Genomic DNA, 17,420 nt, shown 5'->3' on the forward strand with positions numbered 1-17,420 from the left:
TGAACGACACAGGAAATTTTATTTTTGGATTGTTTCTCATATATAGGAATAAAATTGACTTTTGTATATTGATTTATATCCTGTAACTTTACTGAACTTGCTTTAAGACCTAATAGGGCTTTCGTTTGGTTGGTTGGTTGTATTTTCCCTAGGGTTTTCTACACACAGGACCATATCATCTGCAATTAAAGGTAGTTTTGTTTCTTCCTTTCCAAACCACATGTCTTCTTTTTTTTCTCTTTCTTTTTCCTTCTCTCCATATTGAACTGGATACAATCTCTAGAATAATGTTGAGTAGAAATGATGAAAGCAGGCTTTGTTCCCAAACTTAAAGGTACGATATTTAATCTTTCACCATTAAGATGACATTAGCTATAGTGTTTTTTTGTAGATGACCTTTATCAAGTTAAGGAAGTTCCCTCCTGTTCCTAGATTGTTCAGAGTTTTTAATCAGAAATGGGTGTTGGTTAAGCTAAATAAAAATGACTCACACCTTTGAGTTTTACTCTAAATAAAAGGAAAGAAATGGGTGTTGGATTTTGTCAAATGTTTTTTGTCTAGAGATTATCATGTGGTTTTTCTCCTTTATTGATATGAACAGCAACTGATTTTCAAGGTTGATGTTAAATCAACCTTGATAATTGTGTTTAATCCTTTTATATGTTGCTTGATGTTGTCAAACAATTTATGAGGCTCTGTTAAATTTTTTTATTCCTTTTTTTGTTATTCAGACTAGATTATTTCTTTTGAACTATCTTGACGCCTATGGACTCTTTTTTCTGCCATCTCAAATCTATTACTGAAACCAATCCCTTTACTAAATTTTTCATTTCAGCAATTACTTTTTACCTCTAGAATTTCTATTTTTTTTTAAAAATCTCTTTATTGAGAATCTCTATTTGTTGAGTCATTATCACTATGTTTTCCTTTAATTCTTTCAGCATGGTTTCCTTCACTTCCTGGAACATATTTATTACTGCAGCTTTGAAGTCTGTCTGCTGAGTCCAACATCTAGGCCCACAGCTTTTTTCCAAGGAATACTGGTTACCTTTTCCTTTCTTTGTATATCTTGTAATTTTTAATTGAAAACTAGAAATTTAGATAATACATTCTAGTTATTCTGGGTTTTAATGTTTCTCTCCGGGACTGTTGCTGTGGTTTTCTTGTTTATTAATTTGCCTAGATTAAATCTGTGGACTCCATTTCCCTCACAGCATGTGCCTGCTTATGTCTCTTCTCAGTTTTTTAAAAAATTGTTTTCCTTTTTTATTTTTAAACCCAGTCTCCTAGGGGTAACCCTTGTGTCTATACAGCTTAGCGGCAGTCAATGACTGGACAGTGGTTGTACTTAAACACCCTAAGCCAACAAAGCTTCTACTCTCTGACAATGAATCTGTGTTTGGGTTGGGGATTACATTCAAAGATCAGGCAGGTCTCAGGTCTACCTTGGCTCTACTTGCTGCCAGGCCCTCTGACATTTCCTCTGCAGGGATATGTAGATGAATCAGGGACGTACACTCAGCCAGGGATGCGTAGATAGCGTGAGCCCTCTCTGGTCTCTCCTGCATGTGTATGAAGTCTTTTGATCAGCTGCGTTGAGTTTACTGAAGCCCCTTATCACTGTATCATTTTCTAAGTCTCTCTAACAAATTTCTGGCTAGTCTATTGGTCAAAGACTATAAGCTCAGTTTCACTGAGCTGCTAGCTAGCCTTTCCTGTTGGTTTGCTACCAAGATACTTACTGTTATTCACAATCCACTGGCATGGGTTTTTCACATTCCACTTAAATCAAGTAAGGCCACTCCTCCAGTGAAACTGCTGATTTCCATGGCTGCTTTGCCTTGGCAGAACTAATGTGTGGGCTGAGCCTAGAGGTGGGGAAAGAGATCAGTTCCAGGCAAGAACACCAAAGAATTCTATCCTTCTCATCTGAAGTTGAGTACTTTTTCCATCAGTAAATATTTCTCAATTTGGTGAATGCCTCTGACCCATTTCCAAGTCCTAAAGTTGATGTTTCTGACAATTCAGTCCAGGTTTATTACTGTTTTTTTGGAAGATTTGCTCAGCTCTCACTATGCCATATTGGTAGCCTGCCTTAAATGTTATTTTTAATTGCTGTTTCTTTCCACTGTACTCAGCTGGTCACCAAGGTCTGCTGATTCTTTCTCTACAATGCTGTATTTAGTCACACCCATCGAAGTAATTAGCACCCATTCATTCTTGAATTACAACGACAGAAGTGTTCATCACAGTCAATTCTGCATCTGGCTAATAGAATAACCTTACAGGCACCAGTATAATAATATCCCTTGCTTCTGACTGAAGTATGCTTCTTTGATGCAAAGAACATATAATTCATACTGCTCAATCTAGCTGTCAAGAACTTACTCAACGGTCTTGATCTTATGGAGCATTTATTCCTGGAGCTTCCACCAAGTTGAGTTTTTCTTCACCCACGTATTCCTCGCCAATTTCCATGCTTCTGCTTCCCTTCATGTTGTTTTCCCTATATGGAAAGCCCTTATAATTTGTCTTTCACTTCATAGTCCATCAACTCTTAAAAGAAGCTTAATCGGGTAAATTCTGGTCTTGATCATTTCCATAAGCTACAGTCAAACTTCAAAATTCATATATATATATAGATAGATAGATATATGGATTTTTAAAACATTTCTTGACACTAAATCATGTCGCTTTGCAATCAATCCTCAACTGTTTCTGCATATGTGTTGTTGTTTCTCCAACTTCTTACCTTTTAAATATTTTATTTTTTGGAGGAGTTTTAAATTCACAGTAAAATGGAGCAAGAGGCACAGAGAGCTCTCATATACCCTGTCTCTAACTTTTAACTGCACTCAATTTGAGGGCTTTCCTTATTTACAAAATATGAAATACTTCTTTAGCATCTAGTACAGTGGTAGAGTACCAGATGCTAAAGAAGAATTTCCTACTTTGTTGCAAAAGAGTTGGGACACAACTTGGTGACTAAACAACAGTGGTGGAAACACAGCTGGTGCTCAGTACATGACAGCTGAATGTTATACTAAAATGCCTTCTGATTTCCCATGGACATTTTCAAAAATCTTTCAAGAAAAATGATCACGTTAGGGTATCTCCCCCACCTTCCTACTCCTTTGAAGAACTTAACTCTTGTAAATATCTCTGAAAGCAGAGAAATATTAAAAGTATTTAATAATTAGTGTGGTACAGATACCAACCAAAAGAAACAACAAAAAAGAGACCTGAAAACTCTTGCTGGCCCCAAAAATGCTCGATTAGATTGTGGGGAGACCCCAGAGGTCCTAGACATGAGGCTATGATGACAGGGGTGAAACATGGAGCAGAAACTATCGGCCAAGTGGCATGAAAGTATTTAGATACTTTAACTCTTGGTACAACTATATCAGGAAGTAAAGACTGAACATCAGTTCTGCCAGTAAGTAAACTGGTAATCTGGATGTTATAATGAATATAGACTATATTATGCATAAGACGGACTTCTATTGATCATGAACAGTTTTGGATTTGGGCCGCAACATGAGAACAGCAAGTCGCTGAAATGCACAATGCAGACAAGAATAGGAAAGGGTCAGAAGCCAATGTCAAGGGTCAGTTAGGAGGTACAAGATCAGAGTACAAAAGGACTAGCAGGCCAAGACAAACATGGCAGACCCTATGTACGTAACCAGGAGTCAGAGTTCAAGGTAAGGCAGGCTCAGCCAGGCAGACAGTAAAGACACTAGGTAAAGATCACGATGAAGTTGTCTAGGAAGCAGAAATGTGTAAGCAACGAGGAGACTGGCAGCCAGACAACTCTGTCCCTGAGCTGGAGATTCTCTTACTAAGTGCTTCCTACTAGGGTTTCATCCCTCCTGTGGCTCAGACTGTAAAGAATCTTCTTGCAATGCAGGAGACCCAGGTTCAATCCCTGGGTCGGGAAGATTCCCCAGGAGGGGGGAATGGCAAGAAGCTATGCAAAAGCAGGTGCTACCTGCATATGAGGTTAGGTGAGCCAGCTACAAAGCCTATCAGTTGACAGTCTGTTAGAGTGAGAAATGCTATAGGTGTGGGTCTTGCTAGAGTGATGATGCTTCTTACCAAAGGTACCAGGTTTGCTGGTAGCACATTACTGTACAGGCTATGAAGGGCAACAGAGACATTTTTAAAGTAACTATGTTGGCCCTTATTGTTTAATTTCAAACCCATTAAATATTTGGGGGTTTAAAAACTGTCTTTACATTCCTCCCATCAGAGGATGCGAAAAAAAAAAAAAAAGCAAAAACCAATGAACCAAAGAGTATTTTAAAAATATGTGGAGAGAATTAGCTATCAACTTAGAAACAAAGAGAGTAGGTCAAATAACTGTTAGTGATGGCAGAATAAAATTGAGAATTAGGAAAAATAACCAGTGACTTGCCTGTTTAAAAACGAGTTTTGGAAATGGAGAGAGGCGTGACTTAATTGAAGGTGCATTGCTAAGAGAGAGAAAGTGACTGTTTTTCAGTTTTAAATAGTGTAATAAATCATACACAACACCATAATTTGAGTTTACGAGGAATGTAATACTCTTTAGGTTATAAAAGTGACCTCTAGTGGGCAATAATGCTCTCAAATTTGTGACCGAGGGAACTATATTCTATTGATCGTCACTTTAAAAAGGTCTATATAGGCAACAGTTCTCCATTATAACTTTCATATCCATTTAGCCAATTATACACATGTGGTATTTACTGACTCAATAATGTATCTGGTTATAACTCACCAGTATGAACTGTTAACAGAAAGATTTTTAGGATATTTTTCCAACAATCTTCAAATCAACATCAAACATCTAGCCCTAGGAAAAGTTGGAATATTAAATTCCTACTTAAATAATTTGAAACTAGAATACTGAACTGAAAATTAATGAACCTATTGAAATGGAATATGTATACAGGTCCAAAACAGAACAAAACTTATTAGGGAAAAATTTTAGGCAACACTTTTGAACTCTATTTGTCTCCTATGAGATCATAAACATGAAACTATCTTCAAAGAGATAAGTCTGCTGTGAAACACTGAGCTACAGGTAAGGTGAGGTACAGAGCAAACAACCACATTGAAATATATTTTTCCTTGGTGCAACTGGAAAAAAGTCATGTTTTGTAAAACTTAAAATTTCACACTCTCTGTTAATGAAAATAGTTGTCATTCATCACTATAGGGAGCTTCCCAGGTGGTCCTCGTGGTAAAGAACCTGCTTGTCAGTGCGGGAGACTTAAGAGATGTGGGTTTGGTCCCTGGGTCACGAAGATCTCCTGGAGGAGGAGGGCATGGCAACCCACTCCAGTAGTCTTGCCTGGAGAATTTCATGGACAGAGGAGCCTGGTGGGCTAAAGTCCATGTGGTCGCTAAGAGTAGGATACAACTCAAGTAACTCAGCATGCTTCCACCATTTCAAGAAAAGAAGAGAAGGAAAACAATAAGGTAAATTCGTGGGTTTTGACTATAGTCCAAAATTATTTTATGGGTTAAGTTCATAAGTCACTTGTGTGTCCAATATGAGGATATATATAACCTCTTGGAAACGTGGTCATGATGCACTAAGCATAAATAAAATTGAGTCAGTTATAAAATGTGTGGGCTTCCCTTGTGGCTCAGCTGTTAAAGAATCTGCCTGCAACGTGGGAGACCTGGGTTCGATCCCTGGGTTGGGAAGATTCCCTGGAGAAGGGACAGGCTACCCACTCCAGAATTCTGGCCTGGAGAAAGCTATGGACTATACAGACCGCGGGGTTGCAGAGAGTGAGACACGACTGAGAGACTTTCACATGCTATAAAATGTATAATATTCAATCTTCCCACTACCTTCCCCTGTAGCTGTTGATTCTGGAAACTGGTTATATATTTGAAATGAAGAGACAAAAGATCATTACGGAATCAACAGAATATTCTCTATTACTTAAAACCTACACACAAAACTCAGTTAAGAAGCATTTCTTAATGGGATTTCAAAAAATGACACAAAAGTAACCTTTTGCTATCAGTAAACTTTCTTTCAAGGCTTCAGTGAATACTGATGAATAAAGATAATTATTTTTCCCTTAGTGAATTAAACTGCTTTCTATTGTAAATAAATCCAAAATTCACAACCAAATCTAACTGTATTATAGGCAACAATTTCAGTAAAATGACACCTTTCTGAAAGAAAATGAACTCTGAATGACCATGTTTAGAGTAACATTTGACACAAAATTCAAAAAGTGCATGCCTGATGTTTCTTCCTTCTAGTTCGGGGATTAGATCAACAAACTTTCTATAAAGGAGAGGACAGTAAGTATTTCAGGTGTTGTAGGCAAAAGGTCTCTGTTGTAATTACTCGTTTCTGTTGTAGTGAAAGTGGTCATAGACAATGCCTGAACACGTAGGCACGGCTGTATTCCAATAAAACTTATCAACATTAGAATTCTATGTAGTTTTCTTATCTCATGAAATGTGTGTACAAATGTGTTAGTCGCTCAGTCGTGTTTCTTTGTGACCCCATGGACAGTAGCCTGCCAAGCTCCTCTGTCCATGAAATTCTCCAGGCAAGAATACTGGAGTTGGTAACCATTTCTTTCTTCAGGGGATCTTTCCAACCCAAGGATTGAACCTGTGTCTTCTGCATTGCAGGTGGATTCTTTACCATCTGAGTCACCAGGGAAGCCCCCATCTCATGAAATATTCATCTTCTTTTGATTTTTCCCCCCAAATTTCAAAGTCTAAAAGTCATTCTCAGTTCAGCTGGTAGGCTGGACTTGGCCCATGGGCTGTAGTTTCCTGATTCCCGTTCTAGTCCATTAAGTAATAACTACCCAGTGATAAGAAGCTTTGGCTGGTAACCTTCCCTCCTGAAACATTTTTTTGAAGATATGACTGAATATGTAACTATGTGTGGTGATGGATGTTTACTAAACTTGTGGCAATCTTTTCACAATATGTACATATATCCACCTAAAACTAATACGATGTTATATTTCAATTATATCTCAATTTAGAAACAAACAGCTGAAAAACAAAACCAGAAGGAACTTGTGGCCACGGCGAGGAAAGGGGAGGGGGGATAGACTGACAGAGTGATGCTGACATGCACGCACAGCCCCGTGTAAACAGAGGGCTGGCGGGGAGCGGCCGAAGAGCACACGGAGCTCAGTTTGGCGCTCTGTGCCGACCCAGAGGGGTGGGACTGGGTAAGCAGGAGAAAGGCTCAAGACAGACAGGATACATGTATACCTATTGCTGATTTACGCTGATGTGAGCAGGAACCAACACAACACTGTAAAACAATTACCCTCCAGTTAAAAAGAAATAAACAAAATTTAGAAAGGAAGGGAAAAACACAAAAATGCTATTTGAACTACTGGACTAATTACTGACATACAAAACGTAAAGAAAAAACATATGGGAATTTTACACTGCAAATGAAAAGCCAGCAGAACAAATTTTATTCTTACAATCACAGGGCAAGTTTCAGATAAAAGAAATATCTTAAAATACAAAAACAACAAATATGAAAGCACTTTCCCAAAACAAACATTAAGACTGATGTGTCTTTTTAGTATCTCTCTCAGCATCCTATTTCATAAAAAATAAACAAAAATCAAGTTTCGTGTTGAATTTTGGCAGCTCCAGAACCTCCTAGAAGCTGCCAATGGCAGTGTTTATACCTTCTCTTTCAAAACTCTATGGCCCTCAGCACTGTGGTTTGACAGCTGAGCAAGTGAAAAAGTGAAGTTCAAAACTTATACTGAGTCCATGTAATACAAAGACTGCCACAACTCTATTGCAACTATGTCTAGGACAATGCAGTGAGGCCTGCTGTTACATAATGTCAGTCTTTAAGTGTCCTGTATAGTAATACAAAGCCCTATTTGTCTTGGGAAATTGTGGCTCAAACCTCTGAAGTCCATGCTTCTTTATATTCAGAGGGATGCACTCCTCCATGACACTATTCAGTGAATACTGACTTAAATGGCACCTGTACTCAGTCGTGTCCAACTCTTTGTGACCCCATGGACTGTAGCCCGCCCAGCTCCTCTGTCTATAGGATTCTCCATGCAAGAACACTGGAGGGGGTTGCCGTTTCCTTCCCAAGGAGATCTTTCTGACCCAGGGATCGACCTGTGTCTCCCGCACTGGCAGGCGGATTCTTTACCACTGAGCCACCTGAGAAGCCTTACTGATGTGTAGATTACATTGTGAAATGCTAGAACCAGAAAGCAGTGTTGGAACTTGAAAAAAGGAATCTAGACACTGAGAGGATGTACTCAGGTTAGAGAAATTCAAAGTTACAAATAGATCAGTAAAGAAATTAATGGAGATCTATGATGGATTCCCAAAGACAGTTACATGTATTCAGATTATTTAGATACTTTGAGGTCACATTTGGAGGGCCTCAAGATGCTTTCATAAAATACGTACCTATAAAGCCACCACCAGAGGAAACAGCCTGGGCCAAACATTCTATTTCTCTCATCAGTTGTATCAAATGAATCCTACCAAATCCAAGTCATTCTAAATTTTCTCAGAAATTCATTTCCATGCTATAAATATGGATTGAGTGCCTCCTAACTGGGCTTCCCGGTGGCTCAGTGGTAAAGAGTCTGCCTGCAATGCAGCAGCCACAAGAGATTTGGGTTTGATCCCTGGCTGAGGAAGATCCCCTGGAGGAGAAAATGGCTGCCCACTCCAGTACTCTTGCCTGGAGAATCCCATGGGCAGAGGAGCCTGGTGGGCTTCCCTGGTGGCTCAGACAGTAAAGAATTTGCCTGCCAATGCGGGAGACCCAGATTCGAACCCTGGGCTGGGAAGATCCTCTGGAGAAGGGAATGGCTACCCACTCCAGTATTCTTGCCTGGAGAATCCCATGGACAGTGGAGCCTGCTGGGCTACAGTCCATGGGGCCACAAAGAGCTGGACATGACTGAGCAACTAACACTATCAGTTCTATCACGCCAGAGCAAAGTCACAGAGAACACTCAGGCAAAGAAGACACCACCCTGGACCTCAGTGCTCAGTGGGGTAGACTAATAAGGAAAAAAATGATGGGAAAATCATTTCATCAATGTAATGGTGGGATGATGTAAAAAGTAGGTTTTGTTTCTCCAAAGAAGCTATACAGATGGCAAACACACAAGGAAAAAATGTTCAATATTTCTCATCATTAGAGAAATGCAAATCAGAACCACAGTGATTTATCACCTCAGACCGATCAGAATGGCCATCATCGAAAAATCTATAAACAATAAATGCTGGAGAGGATGTGGAGAAAAGGGAACCCTCTTGCACTGTTGGTGGGAATATAAATGGATACAACCACTATGGAGAAAAGTACGGAGATTTCTTTAAAAACTAGGAATAAAACTACCACGTGACTGAGCAATCCCACTACCGGGCATATACCCTGAGAAAATCACAACTGAAAAAGACAATGTACCCCCAGTGTTCACTGCAGCACTATTTCCAATAGCCAGGACATGGAAGCAACCTAGATACCCATCAACGGATAAATGGATAAAGAAGTTGTGGTACATATATACAATGGAATATTACTCGGACATAAAAAGGAATGCATTCGAGGCAGTTCTAGTGAGGTGGATGAACTTAAAGTATGCTATACACAATGAAATAAATCAGAAAGAGAAAAACAAATTATATTAACACATATATAACAGAATCTATAAAAATGGTACTGATGAACCTATTTGTAGGGCAGGAACAGAGATGTAGACACAAAGAACAGACTTTTGTACACAGTGGCAGGAGTGAAAGTGAAGTCACTCAGTTGTGTCTGACTCTTTGCGACCCCATGGGCTGTAGCCTATCATGCTCCTCGGTCCGTGGGATTCTCTAGGCAAGAATACTGGAGTGGGGTGCCATTTTCTTCTCCAGGAGATCTTCCCAACACAGGGACTGAACCTGGGTCTCCTGCATTGCAGGCAGACGCTTTACCATCTGAGCCACCAGGGAAGCGGCAGAAGGAGAGGGGGGGACAAACTGAGAGAGTAGCATTGAAACATATACATGGCCACTGCCGCTGCTGCTAAGTCGCATCAGTTGTGTCTGACCCTGTACGACCCCATAGACGGCAGCCCACCAAGCTCCCCCGTCCCTGGGATTCTCTAGGCAAGAACACTGGAGTGGGCTGCCATTTCCTTCTCCAATGCAGGAAAGTGAAAAGTGAAAGTGAAGTCGCTCAGTCGTGTCCGACTCTTAGCGACCCCATGGCCTGCAGCCTACCAGGCTCCTCCATCCATGGGATTTTCCAGGCAAGAGTACTGGAGTGGGGTGCCATTGCCTTCTCCGAACGTATACATTACCAGATATGAAACAGATAGCGAGTGGGAAACTGCTGTATAAAACAGGGAAGTGATTATATTCCAGTTAAAAATTTTCAAAACAAGTAGGTTTGGGGAAGGCTTATTGACTGGAGTGACATGTTGGCTGGATCTGATGGTCATAACAAAATCTCTCTTATAAGCAAGGAGCAAATGGGCCCAGTGGAGGAAACTGAGCAAAGACAGACAGATACAAGAGAGCAAGAGATGTGAGAACAAACATTCCAAGGCATAAAGTGTGAGTACAAGTTAGGCACATGGAGAACGGTCAAGGGTGAGACTGGAGACACAGGCAAGGACCGAGTCACAGTGCCCTTGGAGTTCATCCTTTCTAACACACTGAGCACCTGAAAGAGGCCAGTCCAAAATGGGATGTGTAAAAAAATATGAACTGTCTCAATGATATAAAAAGTTGATTACAGGTCGAAGTGATAATTTAGATATACTGGGTTAAATAAAATATTATGAAGATTAAACTTATCAGTTTCTTTTTAGTTTTTAAGTGGGTCTAATAGAAAAAAAAAAACTGTAGGACTCCCTGGTGGTTCAGAGGTTAAAGCATCTGCCTGGAATGCAGGAGACCTGGGTTCGATCCCTGGGTTGGGAAGATCCCCTGGAGAAGGAAATGGCAACCCACTCCAGTACTCTTGCCTGGAAAATCCCATGGAGGGAGGAGCCTGGTAGGCTACAGTCCATGGGGTCGCAAAGAGTAGGACACGACTGAGCTAGAAAATTGTAAATCATTTATGTGGCATTTTATCCCTCATGTAATAGTCCTTGTGGTTGATTCCTCAATAACCCTTTCATCTCAAGCATTTAAACTAGTAGGGATCTCTTTTCTCCTGCCAGTGACTAGTTTAGATGTGGGCATGTCACTGACACAATCCAGGCCTGAGCTGGGAAGGAAAGATGGCAGGAGGAGTTCCAGCTACAGATATCTTTGCCCCAGAAAGGAGACAGATAGAGACCAGAACTCATTTTTTTTTTTCCTAAGATGTGGCTATATAATCAGCGACACAGAGAACCACTGCGGCCATCTTTCCATGACCCAGGGGATAAAGCAGAGGATGGCAGAGTTTATAAATGAAGTAAAACCCAAACCCCTTGTTGATATCATTGAGCAGCTTTATCAACCAACCTTGGAGTTCACCCTTCCTCTGAACTTCCTGTTATGTGAGATAACAAGATTTTTTATTATTTAAGCCAAAATGAGTCAGTTTTTCTGTTAGTTGTGGCCAAAAGCATCTTTGCTAATACACTCCATTAGACTAAAGGGCAAGGAAGTATATGTATTTTCATTTAGGACTCTAGCACTATGAAATTCTGTACATAGCCTATAATCTACAGTGTGATAGTATTGATCGGTGGGATAGCATATACTTAGATAGTATGTGTCTAGTACTTTTCTTGAATTTTACATTACTATACAACTGTAAGGCATTATGACACAATTACTCAAGTGAGTGTGTGAGTGTGAAAGTTGCTCAGTCGTGTCCGACTCTTTGGGACCCCCACGCATTATACAGTCCATGAAACTCTCCAGGCCAGAATAATGGAGTGGGTAGCCTTTCCCTTCTCCAGGGCATCGTCCCAACCATGGATTCTTTACCAACTGGGCTATCAGGGAAGCCCCAATTACTCAGAGAGACCTGTAATTAGTCAGAAAAAGAACTATGAACAGGATTTAATCAAAAGTAGAAGAAAATACTCCTAAGATTTGTAAATTCTCAGTTTAATGGTTGCCCTTTCGTTGAGAAGTCTGCCTTGAATTCTAGTCAAAGCACACATATCGAGAACAACTACACTTGATTTTACTAACCTGGACATAAACCCTTAAAGGCAATATGGCAAGTGAAACAAGTAAGCAAATGGTACAGCCTCTACCTCATCAAGTTATCAGAAGAATTAAAGAATGTAAGTCAGGTCTAGCACAGTATCTAGTACACGGTAAACACATTATATATAAGTCTGGTTATTGTTCAAACTAGTGGTAACCCATGGGGAGCAGGAAGGGAGGAGAGGCAAGCTGGGGGTAAGGGATGAGGAGGTACTAACTATTATACATAAAATAAATAAGCTAAAAGGATATATAGTATAAAACAGAGAATATAGCTAAATGTTTTATAAAAACAATAAATGGAGTATAACCTTAAAAAATCGTGAATCACTATGTTGTACATTTGAAACCACACCTCAGTTTTTTAAAAAAAGAAAATAAATTTGGCTTGTGTTCCTTTTATTTTGTAAAATCATTGATTTCTAAGATTCTAAGTAATGTGTTAAACATGCATTGTCATTTGCTCTGCAAGGTAATCTCAGTGATAATGACTAGAGGTCAGTTTACAGCAAATACAAGCAGACAGGTTACACTTCATTGGGTAGTTAATGCTTCATTAGGTGGTTGATTTATTAACTCATTCTTTTAGTTATACAAAGCAGGTGAGTTTCAGAGCTAATCTGAAAAAATTAAGGTAGGCAGTGGTAACACTGTTAACCAGAAATTAAGCTACAGTATTTTGACTCATCTTGCTTACCCAGTATTTGTGAAATTGGTGAGATTAATAATGAGTTTGAATGAAAATGAATAAAAAGAAAATATACAGACAAGTAAGGAAGTTTATGATTTTGAGTCTGCGACAGAAGGTGACTGACGTAATTCAAAGAGACAGAGAGGGAGAGGCACTCAGTAACATCTTGGAATGATATACAAAGATGCAGAAGGGTATCAGGCCAGGAGAGAAGACAGACAGCATCTTCTGAGTTATACCAAGATAGGATATTCCAAAAATCTTTCTGCAGTATTATTTTTGCTTTTACTAATATATAGTCTACAATAGAAATTTAATTTCCAAATAGGATATTCTGAAAAATACTGACTAAAATCCTCACTAGCTCAGTCTTAACAAATAAGTGTTTTTTTTTAAATTCGACTTATGAATAAGGATGATGGTCCTTGAAATCACCATATGATCTATAAATTTTAAATTCTGCAAGATGACTGGCCCAGAGAGGACTGTAATAAGTTACCTAGCTTATTATAATGGAGAAGGCAATGGCAAACCACTCCAGTACTCTTGCCTGGAAACTCCCATGGGTGGAAGAGCCTGGTAAGCTGCAGTCCATGGGGTCACTAAGAGTTGGACACAACTGAGCGACTTCACTTTCACTGTTCACTCTCCTGCATTGGAGAAGGAAATGTCAGTCCACTCCAGTGTTCTTGCCTGGAGAATCCCAGGGACAGGGGAGCCTGGTGGGCTGCCATCTCTAGGGTCACACAGAGTCGGACACGACTGAAGCAGCTGCAGCAGCAGCAGCAGCAGCAGCAGCAGCAGCAGCAGCAGCAGCTTATTATAAGGACTGTTAAAGCAGTTATCTTTGGATGCTCCAGTATCTAGTGCAGGATTCCAACACAGTTGTTAACAAATGTTTCTAAAACAAAACTCAACACTTATAAATTTAAACTATATTTATATTCTGGACAATTAAACATTCTGAACTAATGTGAATGTACAATATCACATTTCTTACAGTGAATAAGGCAAACACATGTAGAACATTCTCACTCAAACAGGTGGGGACCATCAGGCAGATTCCGCCCTGAATGAGAATTCAGAGTTCCCAAGTGGGAAACACTGGCCTACAGACCCTTTCCCTAAAGTCAGATAGGGGTAAGCTAAGACCAGTTTTCAGAGACTAATAATTATTCTAGGAGGCCTTAATCAACTACTGGTATTCAGAGGAGCTCTAACCCAAGCTATTAAACACAGCACGTTCCCAAGGTGGACCCAACACTCAAAGAACATAGGAAAGGGGATGACATCCTTCCACGTTTCCCTGGGATCAATACCACATGAGTAACTGATAAAATAATGAGTCTGAGGTTTTTTAAAGTTAGGTTTATTGAGGTGTAATCTGCATATAGTAAAATTTACCCCTTTGAGTGCACAGTCCTGTGAATTTGACAAATGTACACAGTCGTGTTTCTATCACTACAATCAAGATACAGCACATCTCAATCACCCCCCAAAACTCCATTAAGATATATGGTCAACCCCTCGCCATCCTCTGCAACAATCAATGTATTTTCTATCTCTATAGTTTTGCCTTTTCCAGAACATCACATATATCACATCTATAGAACGTAGCCTTTTGAGTTTAGTTTCTTTCATCTATTATGATGCAACTGGCCACAAGGCCAGTGAGACTGGGACAGAGTGAAAAGGAGAGTGGCAGGATTTGAAACTGGAGAGGTAGTGGAGCCACATCATGCAGGAACTTGGGAGGCCATAACCAAAGTTTTGGGTTTACAACAGGTGCGATGAGAAGCCAATGGAAGTTTTCGAGCAGCTGAGCAATATGATCTGAATATCTTAAAAATAATTTTGGTCAGCCAGTTGAGAGACTTATGTAGTGGTCTGGGTTAAAAATGCTAATGACTTAAACTAGAATGGTAACGCTGAGGTGGTGAAAAGTGTTCGGACTGGAGATGTAATTTAGAGGAAGACAAGTTAGGACTGGATGTAGCACATGAAGGGGAGAGAGGAGGCAAGGATGCTTCAAGGGGCGTGGCCTGAGCGACACGGTAGATGGTCACTTACCAGGATGGATAGACGTGAAAGGAGATAAAAGATAACAAGAGGGAAGAGCAGGTTTGTGATGGGGGAAAGGGAGAATTAAGAGTTCGGTACAATTGGATATCACTAGCATATAGATACTGAATCTCTTCCCCGACTATTTTCCATATCTATACTGACCTTGATAGAGAATTTCACTTACTGTCCCCCATCCTGTTACTCTTGGTACAGAGAGGGGAATGCACTGGTATACCACACATTCAGTTTCCACTTTACTGGATTTCTAGAGTTACATTTATTTTTATTAAGGAGACAAGCTGTAAACTCTACTCAGTATTCTGTAATAACCTATGTGGGAATAGAATCAGAGAGCAGATATATGTATAACTGATTCATTTTTCTGCACAGTGGAAACTAATACAACATTATATATCAACTAGACTACAATAGAACTTAATTTTTAAAAATGAGGTATCACAGTGAGCGAAGTCTGTACTAAGGTACTTGATGATGCCAGCAGTGTCAACCTAAAACAAATACTTGGAGCTCCAACACCCAAAAAAGAAGGAGGAGGAGGAGAGCTGTAAAGGTTCAAGGCTAGAGACGTCTTCCATTTCTCACCCTCATCTTCTACATGCATAAGAACAATCTGAGTTTCCTAGGAAGGACTGCTGCAAAATTTTACACTCTTTTTTTTTTTTTTTCCCCAAATACTTATTCTCTTGTTCAACTGCAGTGGTTCAGATGAATTAAGAATAGAAAACACTTATTAAATACTAGTAATTTTTCTTGCTTTAAAGTACTTTCCTGTTGTCTAGTATTTACCAAAATAAATAAATAAATAAATAAACACACAGAACAAAATAGGTGAAAAAGTATTCTGTGGCCCATCTTTTCACCTGATGAGTCGGAGCCTATGCTTTTGGTATGGTGAGGGGAGTAACTTTTGCTCAGACAGACCCTCGGTATGAGGAAATGGCAACACAATGTAGAAAAGCCAGAAGACGTGGAGCAGAGGTTCACTTGGTGTCTGCTCTCCTCTAGGAGCCCAATTACCCAAGCACAAGGCACGGGCACTGATCACACCCCACCCCCACTTTGCACCTCTGAGGCCACCAAAGCAGAGTGCTTGATACACAGGATGGTCATTCTAGTCACGGCTCCATTTATGCATCTGTCTATCTGCCCATCCATTTGGCGTATCTCCTAGAAATCTCTTTTTTTTTTTCATCTTAAAATTTCATGTAAATTTGTCACTTGTAATGTAGTTGTATTTCCTTTAGTATAAAAATCTCTTTATTTACTTACCACTGAGTAACATTCCAGATAAATGTAGAATAAGACCACTGTGTTTAGTTGCACAGGCTGTGCATGACACATCATGATCAGGAGGGCATTTGCACTGTAGTTTCTGTGGATTTGTCTATTATGACAATTTTCTATTGCATGCTTTTCAAGTCAGAGGTGTCTCTCTCTTCTTTTTTTTTTTTTCTAATTTGTAAAAATGCCTTATGGGCTAACTGTAGCCCTGCCACTTGGTATATATATCCACATATATGGACTTGGTACAAGCCTGAACCAGCCTCATTATTTGACTCTTGAGGAAGCCAAATTCCAGAGGTGAAGAGACAAGGTCCCACAGCTAGTTCACAGCAATGTTGGGTTTGATTCTGGTCTCCATTCCCAGTCCAATACTCAAGCTACCTCTACTAACAGTGAGCTGCTCTTCTCAAGTGTGCGGGTTTCTGAGAATGCTTTTATTTATTTGCTTTGCCTAAGGAGAGACCTTTGCAGGATGGATATCTCATGCTGCTGTTGCCCTTTGTTTTTTTGGCATGAGTGAATATATAGAGTTGGATAAGCAGCAGATAGACTTCTTGCAAATTATTCAGAGGGGTGAAAGAAGTGGAGTGTGTGCTCCATAAGAGCAGGAACCATGTCTACCATTCATACCTTGCCTCTGTGGCACCCAACATGTAGCTCAGCTCCAGTCTTATACAGGGAAATACAAAACATTCCATTTCCTAGGTCAGACCCTATGCCTCTGAGCCCTGCTGCAGTCTCTTCTGCAGCTGGAGCTAACATCAGTGCTGAGCCCTGAGAAGCAACTGGAGAGACCTCTAAGCTGCTTCCCAGACTGGCATGCTATTATCTGTTAATAACTGGCTGGGCTCATTCAACCAAGACCACAAAGACTACTTAGAGCACTGTAAAATGGCAGCATTAGAATGAATCTTGCAACTCAACTAACTCAACTCCCTCACTTAGCATCCCTGGAAACAGAGTCCCAAAGAGACGACAGTATTCACCCAGGTGGCTGTAGCAGCTTATGTATGCTGTGGTTAGTAACTAACACTCAGATTAGCTATAATTTGATTACTGCTCCTTCCAAAACACAACAATGCCTTGTCACCAAGCAAATGATGACTGGAAATCCATAATGTCAGGGACATCATGAACTAGAAAGGTATGCCCTTAGGAATGTTTTTCT

At 40.0% G+C, this 17,420-nt stretch overlaps 1 protein-coding gene across 49 annotated transcripts in view; it reads right to left on the reverse strand.

Moving 5' to 3' along the window:
* STAU2 (staufen double-stranded RNA binding protein 2) overlaps positions 1 to 17,420 on the reverse strand; it is a 310,852-nt gene that overhangs the window by 108,808 nt on the left and 184,624 nt on the right. For 4 of the 49 annotated variants that reach the window (XR_011259016.1, XR_011259014.1, XR_011259011.1 and 1 more), the window contains one exon: positions 1,743 to 1,868. The exons of 43 other annotated variants lie outside the window; for them this stretch is intronic. Coding sequence is in view for 1 of the 6 variants with exons in the window: in XM_069600304.1 (XP_069456405.1) it covers positions 1,851 to 1,868 (18 nt within the window). In the remaining 5 variants the exon portion in view is untranslated. Of the gene's footprint in view, positions 1 to 228; positions 280 to 703; positions 1,869 to 17,420 lie in introns of those variants that run through there. 2 more of the 49 variants (XR_011259015.1, XM_069600304.1) reach the window with 2 other exon arrangements.

The sequence above is a fragment of the Ovis canadensis genome, chromosome 9 (assembly GCF_042477335.2).
Source record: "Ovis canadensis isolate MfBH-ARS-UI-01 breed Bighorn chromosome 9, ARS-UI_OviCan_v2, whole genome shotgun sequence".
NCBI classification, from domain to species: domain Eukaryota; kingdom Metazoa; phylum Chordata; class Mammalia; order Artiodactyla; family Bovidae; genus Ovis; species Ovis canadensis.